This window comes from Leptonotus elevatus, chromosome 14, assembly GCF_054856555.1.
Source record: "Leptonotus elevatus isolate MCC_2025b chromosome 14, RoL_Lele_1.0, whole genome shotgun sequence".
Classification (NCBI taxonomy): Eukaryota; Metazoa; Chordata; class Actinopteri; order Syngnathiformes; family Syngnathidae; genus Leptonotus; species Leptonotus elevatus.
The window spans coordinates 22,188,285-22,207,628 of record NC_141252.1 but is presented as its reverse complement, the minus strand read 5'-3'; the positions used below and the strand labels follow the sequence as shown (position 1 = coordinate 22,207,628).

General features: G+C 42.4%; 1 protein-coding gene across 9 annotated transcripts in view; it reads right to left on the bottom strand.

Annotated features, from left to right (window-relative positions):
- The window catches only part of ak7b (adenylate kinase 7b), a 125,686-nt gene that overhangs the window by 22,722 nt on the left and 83,620 nt on the right, over positions 1–19,344 (bottom strand). For 4 of the 9 annotated variants that reach the window (XM_086094520.1, XM_086094524.1, XM_086094521.1 and 1 more), the window contains 2 exons: positions 13,127–13,329; positions 12,268–12,621 (listed from right to left, as the gene is read on the bottom strand). In XM_086094520.1, coding sequence (XP_085950646.1) covers positions 12,337–12,621; positions 13,127–13,329 — 488 coding nt within the window. In that variant the 3' untranslated portion in view covers positions 12,268–12,336. Of the gene's footprint in view, positions 1–12,267; positions 12,622–13,126; positions 13,330–19,344 lie in introns of those variants that run through there. The other 5 variants (XM_086094527.1, XM_086094523.1, XM_086094525.1 and 2 more) reach the window with 3 other exon arrangements.

Sequence of the window (19,344 nt, the reverse complement as noted above, 5' to 3'; positions counted from 1 at the left end):
TTCAAAATAAAACCGGAAATGACAAGACAAAAAAACAGAAACCACCCCACTGCGACATGAGATACTCAATGTAACACGTTAAGCCGAAATTCAAAATAAAGTTTGCCAAATAGAGTAATACATTGACGACAATGCAAATAGCCTTAGTATACTTTTACTTTGAACTTTGCTTACGTCGTGGCGTGATGGCTAGCTTGACTTTGCTTTTAGACCTTTCTGTCTGTCTGTATTTTATAAAACACTTTTGCCCATTAAAAAAAGAATAACGTTCAACTCAAAATGTCAAATTTAGCTGTTTAGATTATAGGAACACAACTTTAAGCCAATTAATACCTTATGTTACACCTGAAACATGTAAAAATAAGAATGTTTCTGCCTCATATTGCACTTAAAAGTTTAGTTCCTAAATCCTTTTTTGGCACCATGAAATATTTTTTTCATAACATATTTTTTCCTTAAAATTATAAATTTTCTCAGTTTAAACTTTTGACCTGTCATCTATGCTCTATTCTAAACAAAATGTTGAAATTTGGCACTTCCACATAATTGCATTCAGTTCTTATTCACAATTTGTGAATTTGTATTGTGTCTCTACTTATATATATATATATATGACCATGCCTGCAGGGTTCCCAAACTTTTGAGCAGCACTGTATAGATAAATATATATATATATATATATATATTTATGCCCTGTATGGAATATATATATATTTAGGCATGGTCAGATGTTTTGTATAAAATATTAAAATAACATTATTAAATGTTTAGTCTTTCCCCAATCTACAATGCTGACATTGAAAATAATGGATTTGAACAAAAATAATGATAATATTGTCATTCATTATTGAGAAAAAGTTGTTGATTTAAGAAAAACTCAGATTTCATGAGTGCAAAAGTATCTGAACCTCTCACTTAATAACTTCATCCAAACACTTTCTTTAGTGAGTAATTTTTTGTTCATGTTTTGACACTCTTCTTTGCAAAATGCAGCCAATTGAGATAGGTTGGAAGGGCGTCTAGCATAAACTGTCCGCTTCGGGTCCCGAATTTAAATCAGGATTTTAACTGGGCACATCCAGAACATGAATCTTGTTCTTCTTCAGACATTCCTTGGTTGTATTGCTGCAATGCTTTGGATTGTTGTCATGTTGCATGATCCATCTTCTACCAGGCTGTAACTTCACAAAGAACGGCTTCAGGTTATGATCCAGGATTTCACTATATTCCTCTGAATTCATGATTCCCTGGACTATGTGGAGTTGTCCATGTCCAGAGGATGAAAAGCCAGCCCAGAATTTAACATTCTCACCCCCATCCTTCACTCTAAGGTGAAGGTTCTTTTGCTGGTACGCATTGTTGACTTTTCACCAAACATGACTGTTTTAGTTGTGACCAAACAGTTCAATTTTGGACTAATCTGTCCACAGAAGGGACTTCCAAAAAGTTTAAGTTTTGTCTAGGTAATCTCTGACAAAGTTGAGATGGGCAGCTTTGATCTTTTTTGTGAGCAGAGGCTTCTACCTAGCAAGCCTTCCATGAATGCCTTGTCGATTGACTTTTCTTCTGATTGTTGAAGCATGCACCAAAAGAGGTCTGCAAATCCCTCGATGTGGTGCACAGGTTAGCTTTCACCTGAATTATCATTTGCCTTGTGGGTATTGCTGATATTTTAGAAGGTCATCCACTTCTAGGCTGGATTGGAGTGATATTCGGTGTTGCAGATGATCTGCCTCACAGTGGAATGATGAAGCAAAAAACATTTTTTTTTAGATGACTTAATAGCTTTCCCAAGACAGATGTGCTGTCGCTACCGACTTCCTGAAATTCCCTGAGATTTATCTACCTCTCAGCATGACTGCTCTGTATGGGTTCACCTGGATAAGAATTAAGTGATGTGGTTATGACTTTGTTTCAGTCAATGATGCCTCATTTCTTCACTAAACCTCTCATTCTATTGGTCCATTTCAGTGGTTAGTTTAGTTACCAATTTGTCCTACCGGATCCGACTTGACTGCTTGTTTTAAGCAATGCAGCTCAGGGTTCACTTACTTTTGCACCTACATGAATTGACCAAAAAGTCTTTTTAATCTAGTTTTGACTACACAATTGATTAAAAAAAAGAACAATGCATTGAAATGCTAAACCTACACCTGTTATTTCATATAAAATGTAATGGTTCAGATTGAACAACAAAATCAGGTTGAAACAATTGGAAAATCCAAATTTCTAAAGAGGTTCACAAACTTTTGAGCAGCATTGTGTGTATATATATATATATATATATATATATATATATATATATATATATATATATATATATATATATATATATATATATACACACACAAACCCATTTCATCAGTTATTATTTTTATTCATAGCACAATATTGCTTTTATATTCCATAAAGGGCAAAAAAAAAAATAATTAAAAAAAAAAGTATATATGTATGGATTTTTCTGATGTCACTGAACATTTTGAGAGGTGGAAAGAAAAAAAATCATAAATGACTTAGTTATCACACTTACAAAGAGTATCCAAATTTTGGACAAAATTCCTTATGTGTCGTAATTTTTTGGGGGGTCGACCCAAGGGCTAGATGGCGCTATATTTATAACTGACTATTGTCATAGGGATAACTTCAGGTAGTGACTATAAACATACAAGTAAAGTTTGGGATTTTTTGGAGCATGTACCGAGTTATTTAGCATTTCGTCTTTCATGGCGAAGGAAATATGAAACATAAAATATGATACCCCGCCCCCACAAATAGTATTTGTAAAAGTAAATTTTCCCCCCTGTTGATGGGCCAGGTCTAGACATGGTCTAGGCCAAGTTTGAAGTCAATCGGATCAAACGTGTAGGAGAAATGGGCAAAAGAATGCCCCCTGTAAATGAGCAAAAATCTGCAAAAATTGTACACTCAAAAATTCGTAGCTTATTTCCTGTTCATTTTAGCATATGGCTCAAAGAAAAAAAATGTAAGGTCTTAGGCTCCCTCATATACCCAAACATTTTCGTAGATCTTGCGTAAAAGTACAACCGAGGCTGCTTCGTTAAAAAATTGTAGGGCACTAGTGAGACATTTTTTGTAAAAATCGTAAAATACATGATAAAATATTGCTAATTTTGCCAGGCCAGATGTGTGTACAAAGTTTTATGAGTTTCTGTGCATGTTTAAGCCCTCAACATTGGTGTTGTATTCTTGGCAAACAGTGCCTTGCCACACCCAGAGCAATTCGCGAAAACTCACAAATTTCGTGTTGTGACATCATGAAGGCCTAAACACTCTTCTGAGCAAATATGAGGTAGATCCAGTTAACGTGGTTGGAAAAGAACGTCGAAGGAAAAAAAAATTGGCATTAGGTATTATTATTAGTACGATGAAATATAAGTTAGTAGATGTCTTCAGGACTGGACTCTCATCAAATGTGTGAAATTTGGAGAAGATAGGATCATCAGGCTTAAGTTAAAGCAGCTTTTATTGTCACGGTGAATCATCAGACTTTGCAGCACCGTCATGGCCACGCCCGTTGCCGAAAAGTCACAATATTTGTTAAGTGTAAGTGTTCTGTGACAAATTTTCAACTGGATCCTTTTTAACGGACTCGCTGCAGTAGATGAAAATGTAAAAAATTTCACTAGGTGGTGATGTAGATATAACTGAATATTATCATATAGATGCCTTCAGTTCGGGACTATTAACATACATGAGAAGTTTGGGATTTTTTGGAGCATATATGGGGGAGTTATTAAACATTTTCTCCTTTGTGACGAAGCAAATATGAAATGCAAAGTTTGAGGCCCCGCCCCCGTCATATAGTATTTTGAAAACTCAAGATTTTTTCCCCAGTTGTTGTCCCAGGTCTTGAGATGATACAGACCAAGTTTGAACTCAATTGAATGTATCGTCTAGGCAAAGGGGTCAAATGTATGACCTCTGTGAATGTGCAAAATTGGACACAAATTCATAGCTCTTTTACTGTACATTTTAGGATATGGCCGTAATGGACTTTTTTGTATGTCTTGGAGTGCTACATGTGCCTGACAATTTGAGAGGTATCTGGCCGGAAAACCTGCACTGTCAGCATTTCCGCTTTTCAGTTGCACGGTTGCACTGTCTGAAAGGAAAGGGCGGGGTTTTCTCATCGACAAAAAAGGGTGAGTTACCCCCCTCCCCTCCGAAACGTCTCACGTTGACGTCCAAAGTCTTCGCAGAAGCGACCCGGCGAGAACTTACACAACTTTCATTTTACTATGACGTCAACGGTAAGTGACGATTAGTTATCTGCAAACTTCAACATATTTAAACTTATTGTTGTCTTTACATTATCCATCCATCAATTTTCCAAATCGCTTCTTAAGAGGGTTACAGGCATGCATAATCAAGCAAATTATAAAATGACTGTTTATGTTTGAGTAACCCTAGGATGTTGTTTTCGTTCCGGAGGCTGGGTAGAAGGCGGGCTACAAATAGTTTCGAGTTTATGATGTTGTATCTTTTTAAATAATATAAAAAACTTTAGTTACGGTTACCCGCGTTATTTATTGTCCGTGTCAATTCCATGGTGTCGTCTCTGTAACATTACCCAATGTAACATTGGACATCTTATGTAGGTGTAGATCATGACGCGTTATAGGCCTGATGTCCATAACAAAGCTACCTTGACGCGTGCTGACTTCTGGGGTCTTGGGCTGGACAATGAATGGAATAAACTGTTGGTCACGTACAGCTGCTGTAGATGTCTTTAGATTACGAGTATTTTATGCAGTCAACCTGGACAATTTATGTTTTTTATTCAATTTGCAGATAGGAAATGCTTGCTTAGAGCGTATTCAAGAGATTGCTCAATCGTAGGTGAAACCCCCCCACATAAAATAAATTCTCAAAATGTGATTCATCTGATACTTTATGTAATTGAGTGCTTGATATATTTTCTGCAATACATTACACAGGGAACGACCATATTTGTTGCTGACCTATGTTGTTCTGACCGGAGACGTCCAACATCATGTGACCCATTCCAAAATTTTACCTGTAAGTGCTATATATTGTGAATATTATGCCATAATCGTATTCAAAGTTCTCATGACTATAAGTGTGACATATCTGAATTTCAATGCCATATATAAATTTTTGTTCTTTTACACAACATCTCATATTTATGTAGACTTTTTTTTTTCATTTAACTGTTTCTGTTTATTAGAATGACATCTACTACCGAGATGCCTGTGGCATTCTTATTTGGAAACCTGGACATGTGTTGTTCCGCTAAGTAGTAATAGTTTTGAATGTTGCATTTACACAATAATCTTGAAAAGTAGCACCTGCTTTACTAGTTTTGCACACTATTTTTTCTTTAACAACACAGCTTCTGCTTGTCATTATGAATGTGAAGGGTTGAATCAAGGGATAAGCTAGTAAGTGATTGGGTTTCCATATTCACGTATGGCAGTGGTATCCAAACTCGGTCCTCAAGGGTCGGAGTCCTGCAGGTTTGGGATGTTTCTCTTCTCCAAGTTCAACACAGCTGAAGCTCATCAGCAAGCTCTGCATAAGCCTGATAACTCACCTGTTCATTGGAACAGGTGAGTTGGAGCAGGGAAACGTCCAAAACCGGCAAGACTTCGGCCCTCGAGGACCGAGTTTGGACACCATTGCCATACATGAATATAGTAACCAATGTAATCACTTATTAGCTTACCCCTTGATTCAACCCTTCACATTCATAATGACAATCTGAAGCTGCATTAAAGACAAAATAGTGTGCAAAACTAGTAAAGCAGGTGCTGCTAATGTATTGTTCCCCCCCCCACACTTTTCCACACCACTCATGTATGGTGTGTAACCGACCATTCATGCAAGTTGTTAAGGAGAAGAATATCAATACTTTGTGTTTGTTACAAGTGTTATATTTATTTGTATTTATATATTTTCTCATTTCAAATATGGCAAATTATTCACACACTGGGCAATCGTGTTCAAATCATTTCTGCGATGTATTCCGACTTAAAAAGCACCAGTTGGCCAATACTTCAGAGGTTGGTTTTTAATGTAATTAATATATATATATTTTTTAAACTTCTCTTATCTCAATGTTTATTTTAACCCATTAAGGAATAAATCGCCTGACAAAACATGCCTCTAAAACCTATGGGTGACTTTAGAATCACCCCCAAAAACTTGAAGTTTTTCTGGATATTCAACAATATTGTCAATGCCTACTAAATAATTGATATCTAAGCTCCTGAAGCAGATAGAAACATAATTCCAAACACATTTCAGAGCTTACACCTGTGGCGTTCACACAAAGTTATAGTTTATTATTATAACCTTCAATATTTAAAAAATAAAATAAAATCAAAAAACAGCTGTCGCATCTGCGGGTATATTTACCTTCAACTCTAGCACAGTTGTAATAACCTCGGGATTGAGTGGTAATGAACACGTTTCCATCAGTTCATCTTGAGTGAACGTTGCATGTGTCGTTTATAGACTATTTCCAGTCATTTTGAATTTTAAATCGGTCCCCAGACGCCACTGACAGGATCTACCCCACCAGGAAGCCGGCCGCGGAGAGCGATGTCCGGCCTCAATCGAACCATGGCATCGTTGGATGCCGCTAGGTAAGCTTTCACCCGTGACCTGGCCTCACAGGTCATGGATAGGTCATCCTCTCTTACTCTGGTTTGCTCAGACGCTACTTTTTTTCAGCATGAATGCTCAATACCCCAGCACAAGCCTCCCGACTGTCATGCCAACAAAAGGGTACACATCTTCAATGTCTTCCACAAGGCTCTCCATACCTTACAGCTGTTAAGCGTGTAGCTCGACATAATAATAATAATAATAATAATTCATCAAATTTATATAGTGCTTATTTGGACGCTCTAAGACGCTTTACACAGCAGAGAATATAGGTGACAACAGAAACAATAGTAAAAGAAAACTAGATTAAAGAAAGGCCAGTTTGAACAGATATGTTTTGAGGAGGGTTTTTAAGTTTTCCAGTGAGTCTGCGTTCCTAATGGATTGTGGCAGTGCATTCCAAAGGGTGGGAGCAGCAGCAGTGAAGGCTCTGTCACCCAAGGTACGGTTCTTTGTGAGAATAATGGGTGTAAAGAAGGGTGGAGTCGGAAGAATGAAGGGACCGGGTGGGACAGTGGCGTCAGAGGAGATCAGCAAGGTAAGGAGGAGCCATGTTATGGAGGGACGCAGTGCTGTTTGGGAACCAGTGAAGCTGTTGGAGAATGGGAATGATGTGTTCCCTTGACTGGGTGTGAGTGAGAAGTCTTGTCCGTACAAGAACGCTCGCCACAACCTTGGTAGTTCTAGGTTAGTAGTTTGTTATAACTTTGATGCTCCTGACTTAAAAATTTTTATTATATTTTTTTTAAAGAAGAGAGCCAACATAAAAAAGAAGAAGAAACAAAGAAAGGAAGAGAAGAAAAAGAGTGTCTTCACCATAAAGGTTGCCCTTATATATATTGCCTATATTAGACATAGGAAAAGCTATGGCATTTTGTTATTGTCAACTATTTTTTTTTCTTTTTGTTTGTTTTGTCTTTACATAGAGGAGTGGTGCAGAAAGCAATAGAGGACTGCAAAAAAGCAATGTCACTGATCCAAGAATATCAACATCTTTCTTTTTTTGGGCACCAGTGAAACTGCCTCCAGTTGTCATCATGGGCGACGACGAACTAGCGGAAATGAAAAAGCAACTAACAAAGTTTTGGACAGTCATGTTACAATCACCAAATTAATGCTGGTGTCAAAAATAGACTATGACTGTTGGCTAAGACAAAGTGGTTATTTTTTTTCCAAGGTGGATTTGGGAAAAAAAACGACGCTTTTATTACCTCAAGGCAAGAGTACTGCAACTTCCTCTATATTGGATTGGATAAGGTCTCTATTATTCGCCCCCAGCTTATCCAGAATGCTGCTGCTCGTTTGCTTTCTGATTAATGTAAGCATGATCCCATTACGCCAGTTCTAGCATCCCTCAATTGTCTCCTGGTCCATTTTTGTATTGATTTTAAACTTCTTTTAATTGTTTTTAAGGCTCTTAATGGTCTTGCCCCTTTTTATCTGTCTGAGCTCTTTCATCCCCACTCCCCAATCAGATCTCTGAGGTCCTCTGATTAGCTGATGCTGGAGGTCTCTAAAACCAGGCTCAAGTCCAGAGGACGTTATGCTACCTGATGGTCACAAACGGGGGAAAAGTGCCCTTAGTAAGCATAGTAAATGCGTGTTCACCACGTGGTCCGAGTGCATTCGCTTTTATTTTCAAAGCTGTAACACCACTTCCTCATTATTAGAGTGTAACACTTTTACTTTGAAGTGTATCCCACCACTTCCTGTGTGACACTTCCTTTCAGACACTGCACATTTGTAAACATTGCAACTGGAATGCGGAAGTGCTGACCGTGCAGGTCTTCCGGCCAGATCCCCTTGGACAATTTTCGTAGCTGTAGGTCAAACGTGCCGGGATTGGTTTTTATTTTTGTCCTGTATGGATCCATGTCATAATGACAACTTCCTGATATCAAAATTTTCGCCGTGCCCGAAGAGTGTGCAAAGTATGGTGAGTTGTTGTTCATGTCTCGGGAGTCAAAAATTTGAGAATTTGCGGAGAATAATAATATTAATAAATAATACGAACGAAAAACAATAGGGACCTCGCAGCGGTAGCTGCTCGAGCCCTAACTAGAGCTGCGGGCAGTTATAAAGGGCCCTCGCAGCCCGGGCCATTTTGGGGTATTTGCAAGTTGGGGTACTGGCACGTTGGGGTAATGGCACATTGGAAGCAGAATTTCGTTGAAAATGGCATAATAAACCTTTACATATATAATTAATTTGTTGTGTAAAGCTTTTTGGTCAATGATAAGACCCTCAAAAATCTAATTTTTTTGGGCAATGAGTCCCATTGGCATTGTTATAAAAGTATATATATATATATATATATATATATATATATATATATATATATATATATATATATATATATATATATATACATACACACACACATATATATATATATATAGTTATCACAGTTACTCAAAGCACAATATTGCTTTTATTGTCCATAGAGGGTATCAAAAATAAATAAATAAATAAAAGCACATATGTATGGTTTGTTCTAATGTCATAGTATACAAGAGTATACAAATTTTGGACAAATTACATTATGTGTCATAAAAAAATTGTCAACCCAAGGGCTAGGTGGCACTATATTTATAACTTACTATTGTCATAGAGATACCTTCAAGTCGTGACTATAAACATACAAGTGAAGTTTGAGATTTTTTGGAGCATGCACCGGGGAGTTATTACGTATTTTGTCTTTCATAGCGAAGGAAACATGAAACACAAAATATGATGGCCCGCCCTCGTCATATAGTATTTAGAAAAGTCAAGATTTGTTTCCCCTGTTGATGGTAGATCCAGTTAACGTGGTTGGAGAAAAAAGTTAAAGAATTTTTTTTAAAAATTTTAAATAAATTGCTAGTAGGTGGCGCTATCAGTACAAATAAATATACGTTTGTAGATGTATTCAGACCTAGACTCTCATCAAATGTTTCTGAGAAGATGGGATCATCTGGTTCAAGTTAACGCAGTTTATATTGTCACAGTGAATCATCAGACTTTGCGGCTCCGTAACGGCCACACCCTTTGGCGAAAAGTTACAATATTCGGTGTGGGGCATGATCAACATCTTAAGGCTTTTCTGACAGCCAATTTCAACTGGATCCCTCAAACGGGCTCGGCACAATAGATAAAAATGTAAAGTATGACATTTCTTGTCACCACTAGGTGGCGCTACATGTATAACCGAATATTATCATATAGATGTTTTTTCAGCTGTGGCTTTCAAGATGAATGAGAAGCTTGGGATTTTTTGGAACTTGTACAGAGGAGTTTTTAAGCTTTTTTTTTTGATGAAGGAAATATTAAAGGCAAAATTTGAGGCCCTGCCCCCGTCATATAGTATTTCAAAAAGTCAAGATCTTTTTCCCACTTGTTGTCCCAGGTCTTGAGTTGATACAAGTAAGAAGTAAATCGCTCGCTCACAGGCAAAAAGAATAAACATTTTAGACCATCTCTTAAAATTAAAAGCAGATATTTGCCTCCTACAAGAAACCCACCTACAAAAATCTGAAGAAAATTTATTTATTGATAAGAATTTTAGCCAAGCGTACTCAGCCCCTTATAACAGGAGACAAAGATGAGTCTGTATACTCATAAGAATGTATTCTTTAATCTAAATAATACAATAACAGACCCAGAGGGCCGATACATTATTATTTAGGTGACTATATTTAATAAAATATATACATTTTGTAATTTATATGCCCCTAATAATGATGATTCGGCCTTTTTCCATGAATTTTTCTCTCAGCTGTTTGAATTAGCAGCGAACTCTACTATTATTATTGGAGGAGTCTTAAATTCATTAATAGATCGTTCTAATAATACAACATGTATAAGGCGATTACAATCTACTGAAGTAATAGGGGAATATATGGATGATTTTGGCCTCGTCGACAGCTGGAGATTTAAAAACCCAAATAAGAAGGAATTTACCTTATTTTCCGCTGTGCACCGGTCTTTTTCAAGAGTTGATTTTTTTCTTACAAATAACTCTATTGCTGATAAAATACATCCTATCATTATTAGCGACCATGCACCAGTCTCACCAGTTTGACAAAATTATAAGAAAAGAGTAGGCAGACTTTTTGGAAATAAATTACTCTCCAGACTTATCTCCATCTCTTCTCTGGGAAGCTGGGAAAGCAGTAATTAGAGGTAAAATTATATCATATTCATCTTATAAAAAGAAACAGGATCAAAAATTTGAAAAATACTTGGAAGATAAAATTAAACAACTGACGGATGAGAATAAACCCAAATAACCAAATATGGACTGACTTACAAAATACAAAAATACAGTTAGACGATATGCTATCTAAAAAGACAGAGTTTATAATACAACAATTGAGATACAACAACTTTTAATATAATAACAAATCAGGTCAATTTCTTGCAAACCAACTTCAACGCAATCGGGAAAAATCTCTTATAACGGCTATTAAAGGGACAACTGGTGAATGCACACAATCACCAGAAGAAATTGATCGCATTTTTTATAACTATTATCGCAACCTATACTCAGAAACTAACAAGCGTAACCCTGAGCATATTGAGGCATTCCTCAGTAGCTTAAATATACCTCAGTTAACTACTGAATATAAAGATATGTTAGATGTGCCACTTACTGTAAACAAGTTGTACAGTGTTCTAGATAGTATGCCTAATGGCAGAGCACCTGGCCCGGATGGTTATCCGGCTATATTTTTTTAAGCATTACTTGGTTATTGCTTGCTCCACTATTCTTAAGAGTAGTAACATAAATTAAAACTAATGGTTACATACGCCCACACATGAATACAGCATTAATTAAACTTTTATTAAAGCCAGAAAAAGACCCCACCCTTCCATCAAGTTACCGTCATTTACCACATACACTCACTATACTATACTATACTATATTGACTGGGAGGCAGGTGGATCGGAGCGAATGGATATAATTTCCCTCTGCTCCGGCTCACCTGCTCCCAATTTTAATGCACCACACACACACACTTGTATATACACTGGGTGGGGTCACATTCAAGGTGTCGGGGTAGAGTTTGCCAGTCGGCGAGCTGGCGAACTCAGTAACAGGGTTAGCTTTCACTAAGAACGCTGGAGTGACGACCGGGGGCCTTTCCCTGCTGGGCCTGGGGTTCGGGGGTGCCGCCCGTCCCCCGGTGCCCTCATCTCCCCTTCTGCCCCCGGTGTTCCATCCCTCCACGCGGCGGGAGGCGGGGTGGGCGCGGGCGCCCTCTCCGCTCCGCTGTCCGGCCCCTCTTCGGCACCGATGCCTGGGTCTGGGGGTCGGGGTCTGGCGGCTTGGTTGAGAGTGCTGGGGGTGGGGGGGTGTCTGGGGGTTTGGGGGCAGCTGGGCTGGGTTGGGGTGGATGGGGGGCGGGGGGTTGTGGGGGGAGCGGGGGCTGTGGACCGGTGGGGTGCCTGGCGGGCCTGCAGTGCCCCGTCCTGCTGCGTTGGGTTGGGGGCGCGGGCCGTGTTGGGGTGGGGGGCGCTCCTGCTCCTGGGTTTGCTCTCCGGCCGGTGGCCCCTGCGGGGCCCGGGGGTTGTCCCTTGGCGCTGCCGTGGCCTGGGGGGCCCTGATGTGTTGCGCTTGCTCTGTCCTGGCAGGGGTCGACGGCTCCCCTCTTTGGTGGAGATTTTCATGCATGCCAGATCCACCACACCAGCATCTATCGAAACTCAGACACAATCTGCTTCTCCCTCTGGTCGTTGAATTGGTGGAGGCTGGTATCTGTGGATGTCACTCTGTTTCGTCTGTCCTTCCTTCCTTTCCTCAGTCTCTCCTTTGGTCTCTTGAGGTCTCCCTGATTTGTTGGAATTGAGATGTTTCTGGGGTTGGTGAAGGACTCTGGTTGGTGGCCCGGTGGGTGGTGGGTGGTGTCTGGTCGGTGCTGGATTTCCCTTTCCTTTCTTTTTTTGGTCCTTCCTCGGGTCTCCTGACGGCCTCACGACTCTGGCTGGATTCTGAAGTGTTCGGTTTAAGTGAACGGTATGGGATTTTTTAATAGGTTTTAGGTGAACTAATGAATACACACGCACATTTGAGGGTCATAAATCTTAATTAAAGGACACCTGAAACTCATTAAGGGTAATAAATCTCCATTAGGACACATTTATGGCCTCATTAAGGGTCATACATCTCAATTAAGTGACATCTGGAGCTCATTAAGGGTCATACATCTCCATCAGGGAGGGGTCATGATCCCAGATGACCCCCCCCCAATCTAATTAGGAATGTCATCAAATTTTGAAAGGAAGGGAATCGTAATATTCTCTCTGCCAAGACTGCTTGATTAGACAATTAAGTGATAATAAACTTAAAATAAGCAGAATGAGCTTGTCTGATAACTTTATTTTAAGTTAAAAAAATAACTTGTCAGAGCAAAATAACCACATTTAGATTACATTTAAGAAATTATATTTTAAGATTTCAGTTTTTGCAGTACAAATGTAAAGAAAAGTGTCATACCCACATCTCCCAATGTGCAGATCTCTGCCTGGCCTCTTCAACCTCCTTCTGCTCTCTCTTTGCCTTCTCAACGGTCTCTATTGGCTTACTCCCCTCTTCTTGTGCATTCTGGTTGCACTGGCTGTAGTTTCTGGGTTTACCCACTCTTTCACAGATTGTATGCATTACCAATTGGTTGTCAGGTGTATTGAGACTGGTAATCTCTGTAAAGATTAACAAAAGCCACACTAAATCAGAGTAGTTACAAGGAAATGACTGTTAGCCAAGATCAAGAATCAGTCTTGATAGCAAATTGTATTTTTGGTTTCTTTATATTTGAACCTTCAAATGTAATATTATTTGCAGATTCACTCCAAAGTTCAATATTGGTGTTTCTGCCAATATTTGTAAACTGCAGTCAACCTCATTGCGTGGCTTGCGAGCCACGTGCGGCTTGATTAGCTTCAAATGGCGACTCTAGTGTTAAGTGCTAGGAATGGGCCGATAACAGTTTTGACGATTTTAACGAGCGATAATTGCCTTCAAATGACTTTTATTTTCCTCGTTCATGGAGCTCATGGAAGGAGAAGGAGGGGGAAGAGGAGAATAGATGGGGGCTGGAAGTACAGTGTTCCCTCACTTTTCATGGGTATTATGTTCCACGCCAACCCGCGATAGGTGAATTTAGGAGTCACTCTCCCCTACGCCGTGCACTCGATCGCATGCTGTTTCTTTAGGAACGCTACGCAGTTTACCTCTCATCATACCCGTTTTGCATTGCTCAGCAGAAAGCGAGTTACCATGCTACATCATTACGCAGAACGCGTTGCATGATGTAAACAACTGGCAGCGAATTAACAAGTTGTCAGTCTTTTTCTCGGAGATTTGTGCAAAATGTTCTTAACACATTTGTTAAGAAAACTACTTTTTTGTGTACTAATTAACAAATCTTGTTTGCAATCAATAGCCCACATTTGTGAGAGTATTTTGTATTATAGTATCCCATAAAAAAATTGTGTTCACTGAAAAGAAACTAAAGGAGGACCCAGGCGCAGGGAGTAGGTTGGCCTCAACGGCAGCAGTTTATTTACAAACACAAAATCCCCTCTTGCAGAGGGACAAAATCGCTGAACACTAATTGCTCCGAACTGGGGAAGAAACAGGGCACTCAAAAAAAAAGAACAATTAAAGGCGCTCCACTCAGGAGGGAAAAAGGCACAAAAACAAGGCACAAGAATAAGGCAAGGCAAACAAGGGCTGTGGATCAAGGGCTGTGAGAACGGTTTCATGCACGGGGTGTGACACTTCAGCACTGGCCGTTGGCTGAAGCAGTCCATATATTAGGTGGGTAATTGGAGACAGGTGGATGCAATCAGTAACTGAGCAGCGCAGGAGGAAGGGCAAGTGACCTGAAGTGAAAGTGGTGGTTAGTACTTTCAAAATAAAACCCGAAATGGATAGACAAAATTAGAGCAGCACAGCTGCTGTCCTGGACCGGCTTCACCTGACTGACGTGGAACATGGGGTGGATACTGAGGGATCAAGGCAGACGAAGGCGTACGGCAGAAGGACCTGTGGACTTGGATATCGGGTAGGGCCCCACGAATCTTGGGGCCAGTTTTGGGCATGGTACATTGAGGCATAGGTTCTTTGCAGACAGCCAGACTCGGTGACCTGGCCGGTAGTAGGGCGCAGGTCTCCTTTTCCGGTCCGCGGCCCTCTTCACTCTGTCACCCTGGCGCTGGAGAGCCAGTCGGGCCGCCGACCAGATTTGGCGACAACGGCGGATCATGGCGTGGGCGGAAGGCAGGGTCGTAACCGTGGACACACTTGAAGGGCGAAAAACCTGTTGCGGATGTGGGCAAAGAGTTATGAGCGAGGTTGACCCATACCAGGTGCTTGCTCCAGGTTGCTGGGTTTTGAGACACCAGGCATTGGAGTCCAGTCTCAAGCTGCTGGTTGAGGCGTTCAGCTTGTCCATTTGCCTCTGGATGGTAACCGGAGGTTAGATTGGCCTTGGCTCCTAGTGCCCTACAGAACTCCCTACAGAATCGTGAGACAAACTGTGGTCCACGGTCTGATACGATGTGGCGAGGAAATCCATGGACCCGGAATACATGTCGGGTTTATCATGATCTCAGCGGTTTTCTTGGCTGATGGTAGCTTGTCTAGGGGGAGGAATCATGCCATTTTCGAGAATCGGTCTACAACTGTAAGTATGGTGGTTTTACTGTGGGAGGCTCAGAATCCAGTAACAAAGTCCAGGGAAATGTCGGCCCAGGGTCTGGAAAGAATGGTGAGAAGCTGAAGGTGACCCATCCGTGGTCGTGTGGACGCCTTGCTCTGGGCACATACTGGGCAGGCTTTCACATATTCACGTACCGATGCCTCCATTGCCGACCACCAGACTCTCCGGGCAATGAAGAACAAAGTCCTGTGGCCAGGGTGACAGGACAGATGTGAGGTATGTGCCCAGTGGATTACCTGTGGCTGCAGCCCCTCCGGTATATAGAGACGACGTGGTGGGCAATTCTCGGGAGGGTTCGAGTCCTTGAGGGCCTCCTTAACGTCGTCCTCGACTTTTCATCCTACGGCTCCCACCACACAGTTCCAGGGAAGATTGGGTTCTGCTTTGGTCTCAGTGGGCTCGGGGTCATGGATACGTGACAGGGCATCTGCCTTGGTATTCTGGCTCCCCGGCCTGTAGGTCAGAGAGAACGAAGATCGGTTAAAAAACAGGTGAAACCTGGCCTGTCGGGGATTGAGTCGTTTGGCCTTGCACAGATACTCCAAGTTTCGGTGATTGGTCCAAATCACAAAGGGTTGTTCTGCCCCCTCAAGCCACTGCCGCCGCTCTTCGAGTGCTACTTTTACCGCCAGGAGTTCATGGTCACCAACGCAGTAGTTGTGCTCGGCCTTGGCGAGCCGCCAGGACAGAAATGCGCAGGGATGGACCTTGCCATCCTCCTGTCAGCATTGCGATAGAACGGCCCCATTTCTGACATTGGAGGTGTCCACCTCCACCACAAACTGGCACTTGGGGTCCGGAACCTTGAGTATCAGGGCCTCGGTGAAACATTGCTTGAGAGCATTGAAAGCCTCAGGGGTCCAGCGGAATCACACCTGTGGAGAGGTCAAGGCATGCAATGGGGCGGCGATGGAGCTGAAGTTCCGGTTAAAGCAACGGTAAAAATTGGTGAAACCCAGGAACCATTGGGACTTTCTTCTGAGATTCCGGCGTGGGCCAATCCCTTACTGCGCTGATCTTGCCAGGCCCCATCTCTACCCTTCCTGGTGATACCACAAAGCCCAAGAATGAGATGGTGTTCACGTGGAAGAGACTCTTCTCTGCCTTCACGTACAGATTGTGATCTAGTAATCGTTGAAGGACTTGCGTCACGTGCTGCCAGTGGGTCGCCAGGTCTGGGGAGTATATCAAAAAGTCATCCAGGTATATACATACACGAAGTAATCATTAAAATCTTTTAGTACGTCATTTATCATGGCCTGGAAAACAGCGGGAGCGCTGGTGAGACCAAAAGGCATGACTAGATACTAGTAGTGGCCTCGGGGAGTGTTGAAACCGGTTTTACACTTGTCTCCCTCTTTAATCCGGACGAGATGGTAGGCATTCCGGAGGTCCAGCTTTGTGAAGATTTTGGCTAGTTGCAGTTGCTCGAAAACGGATGATATCAGGGGTAGAGGTAGCGGTTCTTGATGGTGATATTCAGTGGGCTGTAGTCGACACATGGTCGTAGGGAGCCGTCCTTCTTGTCTACAAAGAAGAATCCGGCCCCCACTGGAGATAAGGACGGCCGTATGAGTCCGGTTTTCAAGGATGCGTCAATATAGTCATTCAGGGCTTTGCGTTCAGGCCCCGAGACGGATTAAAATCTACCCTTGGGAATGTTAGACCTGGGGATCAGGTCAAGGGAGCAGTCATAGTGTCAATGTGGAGGAAGAGCCATGGCATTGGTTTTGCTGAAGACATTACGGAGGGGATGATAGCAGGAGGGAACTGTGTTCAGGTCTGGATATTCGTCATCTGTGGTAGAAGCGAGAGACACATGGTTCACTGCAGGAGAGGGTGCACGTGCCACCGGCTGGTCCAGTTCATGATCCATGCAGTCTTCTCCCCAAGTCATGATGTGTTCAGAGCGCCAGTTTATGCGTAGGTTGTGCAAACACAACCAGGGATGTCGCAGAACCAAGGTTTGAGACGGAGATCGGAAAATATGGAATCGAAGGCGTTCTGTGTGTTGTCCTACATGCACTTCGAGAGGCTCTGTGAGATGGGAAATGTCAAATAATACCCTGCCGTTGAGTGCCCTGGCTTGTATTGTTGTGTTCTTGTAACTGTTTCACCAGTTCCCAGTCCATGAGACTTTCGTCGGCCCCTGAGTCCATGAGGGCTGGCAGATCTGTGGTGACTGCATGGTGAGTGATCGTGACAGGCGGGAGTTTTCGAGCTTTGACTTGTTCGGGGAAACGTGCACTCACTGGAAAGGCTTGCTTGGCGGGGCAGGTGACCACCGCAGTAATAGCCTTTCAGGCGGCGGCGTTGTCGTTCCTCCGGTGTCAGTAAGGCTCGGCCTAGCTGCATGGGTTTGTCATTGCTTCCTTGGGTCCTTCTTCTTCAATCTGCATGGTAAGGCCCTTCAAAAAAATTATCGTAAAGAGCCATCCCGTTCCAGCCACTTTTGGCTGCCAGGGTGCAAAACCGCATGGCATAGTCACTGATGGGCTCCTTGTCTTGCCGAAGATTGCTCAGCTCTCGAGCCTTCTCTCGATCCGTTCTCAAAGACCCGGCGGAGGGCTGCACGAAAGTCGGAGGCGGTCTGGCAGGTCGGAGAGTCCCTTGCCCATTCCGCGGTGGCCCATGCCCTGGTTCGTCTGGTCAGGTGGGAAATCATGAAAGCCACGCGGGAACGATCCTTGCGGAAGACATATGGGGAATGTTCAAAGTGGATATCGCAGTCGGTCAGGAAGGCCCGACATTGTCTGGGCTCTCCGGAGTAGTGTTCCGGGGAAGCCAGCCTCAGGCCCAGTCCGGCAAGCGAGGAAGTCGGAGCGACGGGTCCAGCCGGTGGTTCTGATTGTGCGGTGGGTACAGTGGAGCTACACAGATGACTTACCAGTTCCTGTACTTGCCCGGAAATCTCTCCCATTTGGGTGGCCATGGCGTGCTGGAACTCCTCCTGGCGTGGCAGGCGTGCCTCCTGATTCCACAGCGCGGCTTCCAGATGGGTCCATTCTGGCTGAAGTGTACTGACACAACGAGGAAGGGAGGACCCAGGAGCAGGGAGTAGGTTGGCCTCAACGGCTGCAGTTTATTTACAAACACAAAATCACCTCTTGCTGAGGGACAAAAACACTGAACACAAATTGCTCCGAGCTTTACCATTACTCTGCGGATAGCACGGAGAAGAGGTTTCTTGCTTGAACTCCCATATGCGATTGGAATTCGTAAACTCCGCAGAAGTGAATTGGGGTCCATTGTCTGAAAAGACAATATCCGGAATACCCTGACGTGCAAAATGAGCTTTCAGCTTGCGAATGACTGTGATTGACTTTGCATCGGGTAAGTAGTCCACCTCAAAAAATTTGGAATAATAATCGACAGTCAGTAAGTAATCTTTGTCATCAGAGGTGAACAAGTCAGTTCCGACTTTAGCCCACGGTCTCGTATTGATCCCACGTGGCTGTAGTGTCTCTTTCTGTTGTGTCACATTTGGTAACATGTTTTTTTGATATGATCGTTCATACCTTGCCAATAAACAGTCTGTTGCTCTCCTGAGGCATCCCTCTGTTCCCAAGTGAGAAGAGTGAAATCCGCTGTGTGATGTCCTTTTGGAATGAATCCGGGATCACAACTTTCTCGCCCCTGAAAAGAAATCCATTTTGGGTGCTCAGCTCATTCTGTAACGAGTAAAAATTAGTTATCTCAACAGGCACATCTTTTTTTTACTTTTGGCCACCCTTGTTGGATAGTTCTGATCAGAGTCTGGAGTTTTGGGTCTGACTCTGTTGCTGTGCGGATACTGTATTCCTTTCGGCGCAGACTGGCCCATAATCCACCATGTTGACACATTCGGTTTACAGCTTGGTCTGACTTTTGTCGGCGTTTTGCAGGTAAGCTCTACTCAATGTGTCGGCAAGCAGCATGTCGCGTCCAGAAACATATATGATGTTCAGATTACATTTTTGTAATCTCAGCAGCATGCGTTGGAGTTTTTTAT